The sequence below is a fragment of the Sinocyclocheilus grahami genome, unplaced genomic scaffold (assembly GCF_001515645.1).
Source record: "Sinocyclocheilus grahami isolate Dianchi unplaced genomic scaffold, SAMN03320097.WGS_v1.1 scaffold2675.1, whole genome shotgun sequence".
NCBI classification, from domain to species: Eukaryota; Metazoa; Chordata; class Actinopteri; order Cypriniformes; family Cyprinidae; genus Sinocyclocheilus; species Sinocyclocheilus grahami.
Genome location: NW_015507853.1, coordinates 22,287 through 38,552, shown reverse-complemented (window position 1 = coordinate 38,552; position 16,266 = coordinate 22,287). Strand labels below are relative to the sequence as shown.

At 37.0% G+C, this 16,266-nt stretch overlaps 1 protein-coding gene across 1 annotated transcript in view; it reads right to left on the bottom strand.

The window, feature by feature from the left end:
- Positions 1-4,395: 4,395 nt before the first annotated feature.
- LOC107575494 (A disintegrin and metalloproteinase with thrombospondin motifs 3-like) overlaps positions 4,396-16,266 on the bottom strand; it is a 23,417-nt gene continuing 11,546 nt past the window's right edge. Inside the window, exons 5-9 of the mRNA XM_016261862.1 lie at positions 14,491-14,647; positions 13,896-14,028; positions 8,531-8,738; positions 7,091-7,208; positions 4,396-4,976 (exon numbers count right to left, since the gene is read on the bottom strand). Of these exons, the coding sequence (XP_016117348.1) occupies positions 4,498-4,976; positions 7,091-7,208; positions 8,531-8,738; positions 13,896-14,028; positions 14,491-14,647 (1,095 nt within the window). The 3' untranslated portion in view covers positions 4,396-4,497. The remainder of the gene's footprint in view (positions 4,977-7,090; positions 7,209-8,530; positions 8,739-13,895; positions 14,029-14,490; positions 14,648-16,266) is intronic.

Below are 16,266 nucleotides of genomic sequence, written 5' to 3'. Positions count from 1 at the left end.
AAATGAAGATGAAATGCACTAAGTTTGAATATTTGGGGAAGATCAACCAATCTGCAGTAGTAGTTATGATGGGAGGCCTGATCAAGAGTTGTCAAAGCAAGAGCATGGTTAGGTAGCTTCTGAAAAATGGTCTTCTAGAGCAGTGGTTCCCAACCCTGGTCCTGGAGGCACCCCAACACTGCATGTTTTGCATGTCTCCTTAATCAAACACACCTGATTCAGATCATCAGCTCATTAGTAGAGACTCCAAGACCTGAAATTGGTGTGTCAGAGAAAAGAGACATGCAAAATGTGCAGTGTTGGGGTGCCTCCAGGACCAGGGTTGGGAACCACTGTTCTAGAGGCAGAATAGCTTGTCAAACATACAACAGTGTTGGACAAGCTACTCAAAAAATGTGTAGTATAAATTGCTTGCATTCATCTGCTATCTTTTACATTATTTAAAAAAAGCACTGTAGGCTATAAACAAGCAAACAAAAAAAAAGAATAGTAAAAAATTAACTTAAAGAATAGATTTGTTTTACGCTGCCTTTATGACCTTTTTGGATCTTTAAAATTTTGGTTACCTGGACTTTTGATGGAGGAACAGAAACCTCTCAGGTTTCATTTAATTTGTGTTTTGAAGATTAGCCAGTCCTCAGGGTTTGGAATGACATGATGGTGAGTAAACACAATTTAAATAAAATAAAATAAAATACATTTTTGGGTGAACAATGCTTTAGAGGTTGCTATTGTCCAGTGGATTGTGCAATATTTTACTCATACTGATTTTATTAAGAATGTCTGTGACGAGTGGCGCAGGTGTCGCTCATTTATTCCAACATCCTCGCTCCGCTCCCACGGCTCTCTGCCCCTCTCCACTCGTCACAATGTCCTTTTATGTAATTTGTGATCTTAGTGATCTTTAAATACCATTCAGAAAATAATGAATGTCCTGATGTTTGGTACATTAGTCTGAATGGGTCTTTAAAGGGGTCATCGGATGCGACATGCACTTAGCTAAGCTGTTTGAACTGAAATGTGTGTTGGCAGTGTAGGGCTGTGATGCGCATCTCGTCAGTAAAGCCGCTTCTGGTGATTAGTAGTAAATCTCTAGCACGTGCTTTCAGATGGAACGGCATTTACTACACAGAGCCGTAGATCACTGACGAGCTACACAAAATCTGTAAAATACTGACGAGATTCGCATGAAAATCGCATTCGATTTTTTTGCCCAGCCCTACGGCAGTGTGTGTACACAACCACCCTATATTGATAAAGATCCACCCAGTGTTTTTTTTTATCTCATTAAATCATTTCCCCTTTCTCAAATCTAGCTGATTTCAGATGACGTCACACAGACAGGCCCCTCCCACGATTGTTTGATTTACACTGGTGGGCCAGCACAGACTGGACTGGTGTCTTACCTTAGACCCACCCTGAGTGAGCTGTCATCAGTCCACCATTACTTCACCGCCGGAGCAGATGTAGGCACGAATGTCTCCTAAGCGATTGAGGTGTTCTGTTGTTGGATGTAATAATGAACATAGCAGTCGTCCTTTACTCCCGACATCTGAGCCGCTGAAGACGCAGTGGATTACATTTGTTTCTGAAGGGAATGCGCCCCCGATCTACCTAAATGTGTCTATCTTCGTGCGAATCAAATCGCCTTTCCTAATAACGTGCTAGTTAGCAGGTTTCATGATGAATGCGGCTAAAGTTTACCGTCTCTCAGAGAGCAGCTCGGAAGTGAGGGGCGGGGCGAGCAGAGCTCATTTGCATTTAAAGCGGCATGCAAGAAAACAGCTTGCTCTGAAAAGATCTGTTTTTGACGGGGTAAAAACGGTGTTGTTTTACACTACCATTTAGAAATTTTAACCAAACTACACAGACTTTTCATTAAGACCCTAAAGAATCATATCAACTTGTGGAAAATTGGCGTCCAATGACCCCTTTAAAGAAATTAGAGCCTTTCATAATATATTAACAATTTTGAGCCTGAAGGTATGGTGAGCTGGAAAATGAGTTGGCAGCCCAGATTATACTTTTATGTGAACATCATATACAGCACCAGGGAAGCACTCTGAAGCTATTTAATGTTGTAAGAAAATGTTTGGCCTAAGCTAAATTATTGGCTTAAACTAAAAACTCTATGTTAGCATCCACTGTGAGAGAACAAAAGAAATTTCAATCAAGACCAATTTCAGTGCATTTGGTTTTGTGAAGAGAACAAGGGTGCAAACTAAAAACAAACGAACAAAAAACCCCAAACCAAACAAATTCAGAAGCACACATATCCCAGCATACATTTGATTTTAGGATTTATACAGTTACAGATTTATTAAACACATTGCCAAACATATTTTCAGTCCTCTTTTTAAAGCTTAGGATTTAAAACTGATTTTTTTTTTTTTTTTACTGTAAAGAGTCTTGTAAGGGCTTAGTAGCGAAAAGGGGAAAATATAAGTTCATCTTTAATGAAAATAAATAAAGCAAACCTAAAAAATTACACTCAAGAGACAGCATGGGATTTATTACTTTCTTTATTGCTATGTGCTCCCAATACAACAAACAGCCTCAGTAGTGTACACTTCCATTACAACTAACAAAAGTACAAATTAAAACAAAAAGAAATGACCCCAAGCGGTTAGCAACTGAAAGTGTCTTTGTAAGCCAGAACAACAATTAACACTTGGAATAGTGAGGATAAACACGCTTTATCCTTTATGTTGGGTGTCTGTCTGTGGCTTAGGGATTGTCAATTTAACTTCAACTATCTTGCATTCCTTAGGCTCTCCGAAAGCTTGTCGATAATATTAGCAACAAATTGTTTATTATCAGAAAGTGAACAACGATAAAATGAAAGCTTTTTTGTGATGCACACACCGTTCACCTTAGCTTTCATCGGATGTATGATGTTCAAAGACAACTGCTACTGATCTGTATGCAGATATGGCTATTGTCTAATCTAGAGGATCAAAATATATCACTATAATTTTGTATTTTTTCTGTTAAAGCTACAAATGAACTGTAAAAGCAGTTTTGTGCAGGATTAGGGGATTTGTGGGTAAAGGACAAAATGAATTACTGTAAATGACAGCTTTGTTTAAGATTTTCTCTACAATATTTATATTCTAAAATGGCTGTGAAACAGCTTTCCCTTATTATAACATCTCAAAAGCTGAGCATGTGTCTTATTTGATCTAAAAAGGCAGTTAAAACAACAACAATAAGGTTATTCATACATCTACTTTTGTTTCTGAGCTACTTTTACTACTTGATGGGAGTCTGTGTTTTTGGTCTGAAGTAACAGATAATGTTGCACAAAAAACATGATGTTGAATCTTAATAAAGTTCTCAATGGTATATACAATAACTTTACAGTGGCACACAGGTGAACGTGTGTGTACAGTTATGAACAGCTGTACTCCACTGATAGACTAACTGGTTTCCTTGGTATTGCAGTCAGATGCATTGTGGTTGAGATATAATCCTTGATTATAAAAATAAATAGCTTTCCTCTCCCTCAAGTGAGATATCTTGTGCAGTGTAATATCTCCAGAAAGTCCAGCTTTACTCCTTCAAATCCCAGCTCAAATATCCAATTCATCTCACAATATATAAGACGGGGTCTCCTACATCATGGTGAAGCTGCTTGACATGACGTTTACGTTCAATGTTGTCGTTGGCTAAACAAACTTCTGGCTGCAAAGGTGAACTCATTACACAAAATAAGGGAAATCTAAGAGGCACGTGTCAAAGAAAATCCTCAACATCATGGGGAAATGAGGAAAACAAGAAACCTGACAGTTTTCACAGTCTTTGAGAATTCATTTGATCGATGACTTGTTGAGAGGCTGATTCATGAATGAAATACTTTTGGAATGAAAAGTAGATCTTTTATGGCTATTTTAATTTCACTGATGTTTGTTCCTGGGGCTCACACAGTTTTGGAATATATATTCCTCAGTGCTGAACTCATGGCTGATTTCCTAACATATTATTAAAGTGTTCTTAATATAAAAAGCACCAATAATGCTCCTGAATCTCTTATTTTAAAAATCCTCATTATGTATAAAATAATACTGACATTTCCCTTATACAGTATTTACAGGAACGTTCATAAATATGAATTGGTCAAACATGTTTGGACCTGGTAAAAATAATACTTTAAAGATTGTGAAGTTTGATACAACTACAAGCATTTCCTCACGAGTACCACTGGAGTCTCTTCGTGTAGGCGCACCAAACCCCCATAGACCAGACTGCTGAGAGGATCATCATAAGAACTTCTTTGGCACGTTCCCCATCACAACAGTGTGTGATTGACAAGTGTGTTTTAAAAAACAAATACTGCTGGCGGGGGAATTGAGAATATTTGAAAGTGAACCAGCACTTTACTCTCTCTTGCTTTTAAATATATTGAGGAGGATGTGAAGGGAAAGATGAATGTTATGTCTAATGTCTACAACAAACAAATAAGAGAGAGTCCAGAGGAAGAAAGAGACAAACTAGCCTTCATCTCTCCACCTCGGATGATGCTGTCGGCCACTGACTCTCTTGGAAACTTTCCAGCTGCCATGGTGCATCTTTAGCGGCGTCCTTGTTCCACAAGCTATGGATCGTCATTGCAGGCAGATTCCTTGCACCGGGTTTCAGGCGCTTTTGAGTCTTGCTGTTCTCTGTATTGGATTTGCGAGGCGGGGGAGTGGCGGTCTGCTTGGCAAATTGGCCTTGTGACGAGGATCCCCGCAGGTGCTGCTGAGGGACTTTCAGAGTTCCATTTACAGAGGCTGAGAGTGTCTCCAGAAGCTGGGAGGCTGAACCAAAGTGAAGTTCCTCCTCCGTCTTAGCAGCTTCGTGCAGAAGAGGAGCAAAAGTGCCACTTCGCTTACTGCAGGATTCACAGCAGAGCTTGTTGTAACCTGGTATCGGGCAATAACGAGCCAGAACCTCCATCTGACAGAATATGGACTTGTCTCCTCCGCATGGCTCATCTGCCAGAGAATCAGAAGGCTTTATTTTTTTTACATTTTATTTCTCACACTTTTCCACATTTCAGCTTTTTTGAATACTCAGGGTCTTTATGTCATCAATATTACCAAACACTGAAGAAACAATGTCTCTTTACATACAGTAAAATAGGCTGTCCATGCACAACTATGACAGTATTTCACCTAATAATATTGACCACAACGGGAGTTCACCCAATAGTTCACCCTCATACCATTCCAAATTAGTATGACTTTCTTCCTTTTGTGAAACACAAAAGGCATTTTTTTCAGCATTATCCTGGCCGTTCTTTGTGTTACGTCTGATGTCAGATTCCTCAGATGCCAAAAGCAAACAAATGATGCTAATATACACACACAGTGTGTTGTACTACTATGACAAATCATTTGGCCAGACAGTTATTCTTTTCTGAGTCATTAAAATATATGTTTTGAATACATGCTGTTTTTATACAGTACATAATCTTTTTTTTAATGTTCAGATAAAAATCTGTTGATTTTGATATTTGATTATCACACAAATAGTGCAGAATCTTATTTCTTATTTTTTCTGAAGCATTTCTTCATAAATTGCTTTTTACATTTTTCTAATTTTGTTTATTTTAATGTTTAAATTAGACTTTGAATAAAAGATTTACAGTGTGACCCTACTGAATACCATTGTATGTGTGTGAACGCTCATCTGTAGACTGGCGCAGGTTAATTATCACACATAGTATTCATAGCTCCTAACCAGCTGTGTGACTATGAGGAAATTGTATGTCAGAATGCAGTTTTCCCTATTGCTTGTGTACTAGTGTTTATCGCTCTGGTCTACAGGTTTAGAACGACACGAGGGTGAGTAAATGTTGACCACATTTTTGGGTGAACTTTCCCTCTAGTCTCCATAATTAGTGATAAATCAGTGGAGTAAATGCTGTAACTGTAGATTACATTGTGACACTTATGTGTGGCTCACTCGGACTTGCATCATTTCCTGATCCCCTCAGCTATACTTAATTATTCTGCTCTCCTCTCACTGTTCTAATCAAAACAAAAGAAAAAGCCCACAACAAATGCAGCAGTCATGAGGTCTTTCAATTAATGTAAGTCATTAAAAGAGCCATTCCAGTTGAAGCTGGTTTATAGATTGCTGTCACCAGATGAAGCACAAACGAGTTTTTCTTTTAGAATTGAAAAGAAGCTAAATGCCTCCAACTCCCTAAGGAGTCCTGCTTTATACTGTACGCAGTTGAAAAGTTAAGCAGTGTGCCGCAAGAGTGCCATTTGTAAAGGGTAGGTGTTTTGTTAACCTTCCACTGAGATGGATGTCATCCAGGTGCGGGTAAAGGCATTAAAGAGGAATTAGAGGAAGCATCATGCAAGCAGATATAAAGAAAGTGCTATTCATAGTGATGTCTGCTGTGTTCTAACAAATAAGGCTGACCAGCTGAGCGTTAGCAATAAAAGATTGGAGGAAAATTCTCGAAAGCAGTGAGTTCTCTTGAATAAAGTTAGGCTTTCATGTTTGCAAAGAAACTGTGATTTTTCTGTGCTGTAGGCACTACACATCATGGCAGTAAAACATGTTGCATTCATCACTAAGATAAATGTACAATTTCTAGCTCATGGGGTTCGGAAATGCGACTGGTTTTGGGAAGAAATGTTGAAAGAGAGTAGATTTATGAATATGAAACAATGCCAAAACTCATGTTCATTTCCAGATTGTAGGCATTATGTGATCGAATTAATAGCTTTCTCATACGTAATGCATGACTAAATAAAAGTTCTCAACAGACAACTGAGACAAGGTAAACAAGCTTCTCCAGAGAGCAGTTGAGAAGTTCACAGACCACAAAAGCATTCTGGGAAACTGACTGTGGTTAAGAGCACCATGAATAATGTCATCAATGCAGATGAATTTGTGCATTGTGCTATATTTTCCATTCTCTTTCAATAGACTTATTTTTGTTGAATGAACAACATGAACAGATCAGCCGTTCAAGACTCCATAAAATCGCTTAATGAATGCAGACTGTTGTCCCCGTGTTGCTCTCTGTTTAAACCAATTCTCTGCTTTGGCTTTCAGAGTTTGCAATGGCGTGTCTGTGTTGTCTTACCATGGCAGGGTCCTGGCCTGCAGGGCCTGTGTGACTCAGGCTTCTCACCGGTGCATTGATCTCCAATGCGACATGTGACCAGACGTCGTGCCACACCCTCTCCACAGGACACCGAGCACTGAGAGAAAAGAAAGAAGTTGAGGAGAACCTACAAACTACATATATATGACTTCAAACATCGAACACTGTGTCCTAAACAAGCACAATGCGATTTGTTTATCCAAGACACAATCACAGTCAGACAGAAGATATTTGATGTTCAATGTACAGTTATGAGGAGCAGAACTTTAGACCAATGAGATGTCAATGTAAACGGGGCTACAAAGAGTGACACTGCAGAAACAGAAACCAGGGGCCTGCAGGCCAAAGTTGACCAGTGATGACCTTTTTTTATTATTTTATTAAGCAAATTTCATTTTTATAACATCATTTTTAATATAATACAGTTGAATATAAAGCCAGATTTATATTTGGCCCAAGGCCCTCAATCAAGTTTGATTTCTGGCTCTTCTCAGTAAAAGGTTTGGGATCTTCTGATCTAGTGTATGAATTTTATGAAGTTATTTTGCATCAGATTCTGATAGCTTCTCCCCTTCCCGTATGTAAGAAAAGCTGTGACAATTAAGTACATGAAGTTTCCAACAAACTTTTTTTTTTTTTCGGTTAATTAAGTGCATTTATTTGAAGTGCCATTTGTTTTCTTGGAATTTTCAGTGTGAACACACTATTTATACTACAAACTGGCATAGAGTGCATGAGCATGCAAACTGGTATGCGCCTAATGTCCAGTTTATGAGTTTACAGTCAGCCTAATCAATGACTCATTGTTCATTGACAGAGCTTGCTGTTGAATCCGTTTGCTTGGGTTCAAAATCAATACCACATAGACTGGTTCAACAGAGGATTACACCGACCTGCAGCGTACTGGCTTGAGCTTGATATCTCTGCATAATATTTCAAATCTTCAAAAGTCTTCTGGCAATGAAACACTCAAAGCCTGGATTTTAGCTTCACATTCTGACACAGCTGGGTAATGAGGTTACTGTCATGAAATTCTCTTGGTGAATCAAAATCATTACTGACTTAAAATCAATGGAAATGTCAGGACTCGCTTAGACATTATCAGTGAAAGAGAATGGTTCTAATTTCAAGGTAAAAAGTACAAACTAAAAGGAAATAAGCCCTAATTTGTTTATTTTCTTGACACTCTAAAAAACAAAACAAAAAAATCCTAGGATGTATTAAACATTCTTCAAATTAGATTTTTTTAGTTTCACAATGATTTCAAGCCCAATTACACTGAAAATTGCTTGCAGATAATATCAAAATAGAATTGAACCAATCTTCTCACTTTCCCAATACGCTACTCTCAAAAACCTTGACAGCTAACGCTTTTGTATTCATAGCAACAAAACATCATGTGACCTGAGAAAAACATACCTCTGACCAGGCCTCGGTTCCCCATTGGGCAGGGCAGGGCACTCTGTTACATGGCCTCCTGATCTCAGGCTTTTCCCCGCTGCAATACTTGCTGTGGATGGAGCGGTTTGTGCCTTCATGAAGGAACTGGACACAGCGCACGGTGCGGATTTGGTATCCCAAGCTCCCACAGGTTTTAGTACAATATTCCCACTCTTCTGTGATCCATCTGTCAGAAGACAAATGAAATCTGCTTGCTAAGTTGTGATGTATCGAATAATGTTTCCATGTCCAAACCTCTGCTTAGTTTCATATGAGAATACCATCTCAACAGCTGTATATGATACCACACCTTTAAAGGGATAGTTCAACCAAAAATTCAAATTCTGTCATTAACTCACCCTCAAGTTGTTTCAAACCTGTTTGAGTTTGTAACAACTTGAGGGTGAGTAAATGATGACAGAATCATTATTGGGTGAATTATCACTTTAAGCTAATCATCAGACAAACAATTATCACAAACTAATTTATTTTTATTTATTTATTCTTTGTTTGTTTTTTGTTTTTATTAAACTAGGCCTATTCTCTTCACAGTGATAATCTCTTATTTTTTATGAAATTGAAACGAAAATGATAAACTATGAATTTGTAAAGAAATATATAAATACATATGCTGATTACATTCAAAATGTTAATCATTCTGATTCTAAAAAAATTCTCTACAGTTTTCAATTATCCTTATCTATCTGACTAGTGTTACCATTCACAGGTCGGTCCCATTATTTCATGACCATAAAACTGCACACCACATGTCCTGCTTATTTCTTTGACAGACCAGCTGCTAACAAATCTGTGTAGTATAAAATGAATCAGATGGTTCATTTAGCACTCAGAATGTGATCAGAGAATGTAAACACTTGGCATGGTGAACTAAAAGTGGGACGCATCTGCAGCTCTTTCATAAACCTCAAGACCAATCTTACAATTAAGAATAAATCATAATAGATATTTTGAGAAATGTATCAGTGGCTTTATTGTCCACACATCTAGAAGTCACCAAAACTGTCTGATCACCAGCATTTTTCAAAGTATCTTTTGTGTTCCATTGAAGAAACAGTAATGAAGGTTTGGAATGACACACCGTAAAAGATTTCAAAATTCAAAACTGTATGTTGACTTGCTGTATTGAACATTTTCAGTTGGCTCAATTCAATTATTGGCACACATTGGCACTTCAGTTGAACTGAATTTTTTTTCAATGCAGCAAGTCAACATAAAAATTTGAAAAGATTTTTTGCATGAGGGTGAGTAAATGATGATACAGTTTTCATTTTCGGTGATCCCTTTTAATCAGTTTTTATGATGAACAATAGATGCCATATTTATCGGAGAATTACTACTGTAGACCCACCAGAGTTTACGCTGGAGAGAAGAGTGAAGTAAAAACTACTGACTATAATTGACCTGCCACCCCTTCACAATAAATACACTTGTGGAAATGAGGAACATGTTCAGCGACTGAACCAGCCTGTGTAACAGAGAGCACTACAGAAGGTCATTTACGCCTCGTTTGTGACTTTATAACTCGTCCATGTGGTGCATCAGCAGAGGCATCATTGACCTGTGTGAACTGGCATAATTAAACAGTGCAGCCTGTACTACTGCTCTTATGTTATACACCTTGAACATACACTGACATCTGCTTAGATATAATAGTTGTGTTGAAAGATTAAAATGAAAAGTCACATTAATTGTAAAAAATAATTTTTAATGACTTAATGCAAAATGCTGCTCTTCTAGCTATCTCCTGCTATCGTAACGCGCATAGCCCGAAGTGCTTTTAGTGTTCATGTGATTACCAGCATCATGCTTGATTGCAATGACGTGCTTAATACAATAAACAGCCACATGACATGGTCAGGAAGTCAACGTATTACAGGCAGGTCAATGCTTTTTTCAGGTAAATACATATGTGAGGATGTCAATGGGTCATTCTTTAAAAGATTTGATTAGAAACTAAAGAACATGAGGCGTTTACGTACCCCAGAAAGTGTCTCACTTGCTGGATTAATTTACCATACTGGAGTGTTTAAGATGGATTTAGGGTGCTTTTTTGAAAAGCCTGTTTGCCTGCTGAATATCGTGGCTTAAACAGAAATGTAACTGATAAGATGAAGTGAAGACTGTGCAGCCATGTCCTCACCTTCACATCCTTTGAAACATTTATGACATTCTATCTGTCATGGTGCACAAAATGACTTTTTTTATAATAGGTTGTACATTCCATGTATACATTACATTTTTATATACAGGTTTGGAACAACATGAGGGTGAGTAAATGAAGGATTTTTCATATCTGAGTGAATTAACCTTTTTTGCCTGTTGAAGACCATGCTGGGCAGAATAGAGATGTTCTACCGAGCTTGTTAATAAAACAAGCCACCAAAACCTCAGCAGCAGAGTGAGGAGAATGTAGACTATATACGAAGCTGCTGGCTGACCTGCAGAATAGATATATTCCCTTAACTCCTGCATGTTTATTAAATATTTAAGTTCATTTAATTAATGCTTTTAGCATTAAGATATGGGTGTTTTTGTTGACACATTTTACTATATTGAATTATTTTTCCACAGATTTTCCAGCAAAAAAAACTACTTATTAATAGGGAGGCAAGGGAAACTAAAATGTCCACCACCTGCAGAGACAGCTTCAAGAGTGAAGAAGATAAAAAAAAAAAAAACTAGGACAAGTGAATGCAAAGGGAATGGGAAAAGGGAAATGCGGGAAGAACTGCAAGCACAATCTTATCCTCCACAGATGGGAAGGAGACGGAGCCCTTGTGAATGATGGGCACACCAAGGAAATATCAGAATCGAAATAGGAAGGAGTCACAACAGCTGACTCCAGCAACAGTTCAGCTTGTGGAAAATGAAATGATTTTGCAACAGATCCTGTAGTTAACCATTACATTTCTATAGTTGTCATTTTTACCCCTAAAAATATTCAATTGTGCACCTTTACAAACCCTATTTATGGTGATTGTGTTCACTTTCAAAAGTATTAAGAGATATAAATGAATAATCATGCCTCAATCGGCACAGATTTTTCATTCCTGTGCCACATTAAAAGTATAATCTTTGAGAAAGTATAAAGCTTGTGGTGGCTTTCCTCTCAGCATGAAATATGGAACATGACGTGGGAGAGTAAACAATTGACTATCACACATCAGAGGCTCAAATTCTAATCCCATTAAAAGTGTCCTGTGGAGCTCTACAGCGCTAGTCACTCTGATGCTAGTTTATCAAAGGAACTGATTACTCATTTGAAACATCTACCACAATATGTTCTTTCATTTAGCATATCTACAAGTCTCAAATATATGATTTATAAAGCTCAGCCATCTGTTACCAGGTGGTGGCATCCACTTTATTCCCTCTTAATACAAGTGGATTTTGAAATGCTGAAAAGCCACTGATACAGAGACTTGTACTCCAATAGAGATTGAGTATATCTTGATAAAAACATATTTGCAAAAGAGATTCACTCCAACTTATGAGTAGACCTAGTGTCAAGGTTCTGTCACTTCAGTCTAGTTTATTCATGGTTTTGTGACAGAGCACTGACACTCCTGTCATGTCTTTTTTTCATGGGAGCGCGCGGCTTTGAGTGCGTTTTGATCGAGCCTATGGCTTGTGATTGTTTTGCTGGCCATGTGCTTGTGCTTGATTTTTTGTTTTGTGTGAGCACATGGATTTTGTTTGGTTTGTTTCTGTGTGCCGTGCTCTCATGTCTTTTGTCTTGACCCCACCCTTTTTGTTATCTGATAATTGGTTCAGTTGCTCAACCTGTGTCTCCCTCATTAACCTCCTTGTTTGCTCCCTATTTATTCTTCTTGTGTTTGCAGTCCTGTGCCAGTTCGTTGTCGAATGTACCCATGGTGGTTCCTGTCTTGTCCAGCCTTGCCTTGCCTTGCTGTGCCCTATCCTGGACTGCCTGCCTATTTTCCTCCTCTGGGTAGTTTGTTTAGTTGTTTTATTTTATTGTTAATAAAAAGCACATTTATTCTGCATATTGAGTCCTCGCCTCTTCCCTTCACCCAAACCTGACACCTATTCTGTTATTTGAATGTAATAATGTGGCTTCATCGAAATGTTGCTCTCACAGACACTGTTTATACCCTTGACTGCTCAAGTGCTTAATGTAGATGCTATAAATTGCATATAGAATAGCTGATGAAATATGAAGATGAACCTAATTAATGTATTCATATCCATGCCTTTTGTGACCTCACAACCAGCATGTCTGCAAAACCTCAACTGTCCCAATCTCTTTTTAAAACAAAATGATGCCCATGAATTTTCCAGACATACAGTAAAACAAGGAAAACTTTTGCACACATGTAACCATTGAACAAACAATTGGGATAGACTGCAAAACTCAGCCACTATATAAATGGATATAAATCAAACACTACAACAGCTCCTTACAGTTCAAGTGTAATTCATCTAGAAGACTATACAGAAGTAAAAATGTAATTTCCATTGACAAAAAAACTAAACTTAGGTCTCATAGAAACATTTTTCAAGTAGTGATATGATTATTAAACAGCTGGATCTGTTGTGAAGACTATAAGCCTATGAACAGCAGAAAGTGCAGAGCATATAAATTGATATGACAGATGGCTATGGCTGATAAAAGAAGAATATCTGCTTGAGAGAACACTAAAAACTTAAATGTGTTTTATTTTTCTTTATGAGAACTTCAAACCAGAGTACTGAAAAACTCAAAGCTAACAGGTGGAGAGACAGTGGGATTGTGATGTTGTGATAAAAATATACAGCATTTACAACCTACTGTGCATATTTAAATGAAAAAGATTTGCTGAGATGATGTGCGCTCAGTGATTTGTGTAGGTTGATGCAGAAGGGTCTTAATAATTCTTATATATACATTCCATGCATTAATGATACAAGCCAGTCATGGACACACGTTGGATAAAAACAAAACAAAAGCAACTACAACTATATTTCTGGTTTTCTTTCAGAAAGGTTGGAAGAAAGTCATGAGGCTGAGGCAAACTATTCCCAGATATGAAAGATATGCACAATCACACGCTGAGATTTCTTCTTAGCTTCTGATAAGAGAGATGAATGAAGCAAGAATACCCAATGGTATAACGCAATCAAAATCCAGCTCAGAGCTCTCCAAGCTAGAATTGGGGAAGCATGAGTGCTTATACTTTATTTAGCGATGTTTATACTGAGTTAAATATGATGAAATAAGAAATCCCATACTGTACCATGACAACCCATTCTAGCTTTCATTTCAGTGAAAAAGACTACAGTTATTGTGAGCTGTGTTAAAAACTGTTTAAATGCGACTTACTGTGGTTGTGTGCAGTCCTGTAAGTTACACATTCTTCGAATAGGTTTGGGTTTCTTGTTGATGTCACAGTAGCCTCTGTGCACCATTTTGTTGTCACCTTTCTTACGACACCCATATTTGGTGTATTGGAATCCTAAAGATTAAATAAAATGAAAGAACCAAAAGAACCATGATGCGTAATGTTACCAGACTGGGCTACCAGAACTAAATCCACCTCAATAAACCCAATAGACCCTTATGTTTTTTCTTGGGTGTCACAATTATTAAAGTAAAAATGAATAAACTAATGATTAAAAATAATTTATAATGAATTGAATATATATTCATAGGTTATGTCAAAAATGTGACGTATACATTAATATTGATTTGAATTATTATATACAACTGGATACAATTGATTGCATTAATTATTGCAAATTGTAAACTATAGTATTGCCCAAAAATAATCCGCTAAATGTGACTATAAGGCATGCAGATTTTAAGATATTATAAATTTTTACATCATGATTTGTGTACTGTGAAAAGTGCTATTCAAATAAATGTACATATTTGAGTAACATAGAAGAGCTAATAGATTGTTAGAGTTGAACGTTACCTCCAGCACAAGGTCTTGAACACTGGGACCAGCTCTTGAGTGCCCACTCATATGTGTCCTCCTGAATGACATTATTGTTGTTAAGGGGCACTGAATCTTCGTGGACGATGTATTTGTACATTAGTGTGGACCTCGTCTCGTTGTCTTTAGGTATAATCTAATGGAGATGAAAAACAATAGGACAAAATTTTCAAAAATAACAAAGTGATAGTTACAGGCATTTGATTATGTATGCAGGGATTTAGCATTTGTTCATGCATATGTAAGAGTATGCAGATTTATGTGTTGCCCTCTGTGTGAGATGACACAGAGGGCAACACTGAGGATCTGTTTAATTACATTTGAAAATGAAACGAGCATGACAAGCCTAACTCCACATGCTTGTGGAATCGTCTCAAGGACGACTAATTTTGCATTAGTTTGTTACTGCTGTTGTAACTTGTTTGTAAATTTCATGCGTACTTCAAATATTCATATTCTAATAGTCATTTGCATTTTCCTAATACTGCAACCCGATATAAAATCAATATGCAAGTCAGAGATTAGGATTCAGAAGCCAGAACATGCCATTTTAAATTTATTCGAAGCAATTTTTGCATTTCGTGATGGTGTGAAAAAGGTGCTGAACCCATTAAAATGATAAAATTCCTGCATTCATTTTGCCTAAATTTGAGGTAACTAGTAAGTAGCTAACGAAAAGCACTGGTCAGAAACAAATTTGTGTCTGTGTGTAAAGATCACAACTTCATTATTAAAAACACTGGCCTGAATAAATCCACTGATCATTTCCAAACGGAAGACATTCAATATTGTTTTTGTGTTCATGAATTCACCTTATGGGGAACAGTAAACACAAGTGTAAATGGGAGGATATCATTGGAAAAATCATAGCATTCAAATCAAATTATTTTTAGTAGAACCAAATGCTACTTTCAAAGAATGACATCTGGTGGTAGAAATATCAGTTTTTTTCAGCCTGAGAACCCAGATGGCTTGTGGTCATTAAAGAATTGATTAATTGTGGACTATAGTAATACATTGTACAGGAAAATGCCAATGTGTCTATCCATGAGCTTATGCATTATAGAAAGTAGGTCATACCACACAAAAAGATCATAAACAAGGAAATATTCAAGTGGAATTGCAAAGCTGAAGTAGAAGAACTGTTGTGCTTTGACAAGTCAAAGCCTTCAACTTAATCTTGTTGTGGCATTTCATACGAGACAGCTACAGTAAATTATAAGATTGGCTTGAAGCAACACTGTGAAGAGAAATGGACCAACATAACATTCGATTTCTAAATCCTAAAAAGTACATAAGTTTTTTTAACACATTTCTGCATTGCTAAGTAAAATTACTACCAATCAAATATTACTGTCCATTTATCTATCAAATTCAAACCAGTGGACATATCACATCGCCATTTAAAGTTTATCACAGACTTAGGCCCTCTACAAAAGATGTCATGATTAAGCTTGATTAAGCATGATTAAGAAAACTCTTTCTCTGACCACTCTTCATAGCAAGCAATTCATAAAAGAAATGTATTTAATATATCATTTGTTTCTCCTAGACAGAACTGTGATTGAATGGAGAAATTCTGCATAAATCATCTGGCCTATGCTATACACATTATTGTCTTAGCGTATTATATTCACATTATATTTTTAGAGTATGCCAACAATTGTCTATTACTTTTAAAAAATTTTGACCTTTAGAATTTACATTTATTAGAAGTTTTAAAGGGGTCATATGATGTTGCTAAAAAGAACATTA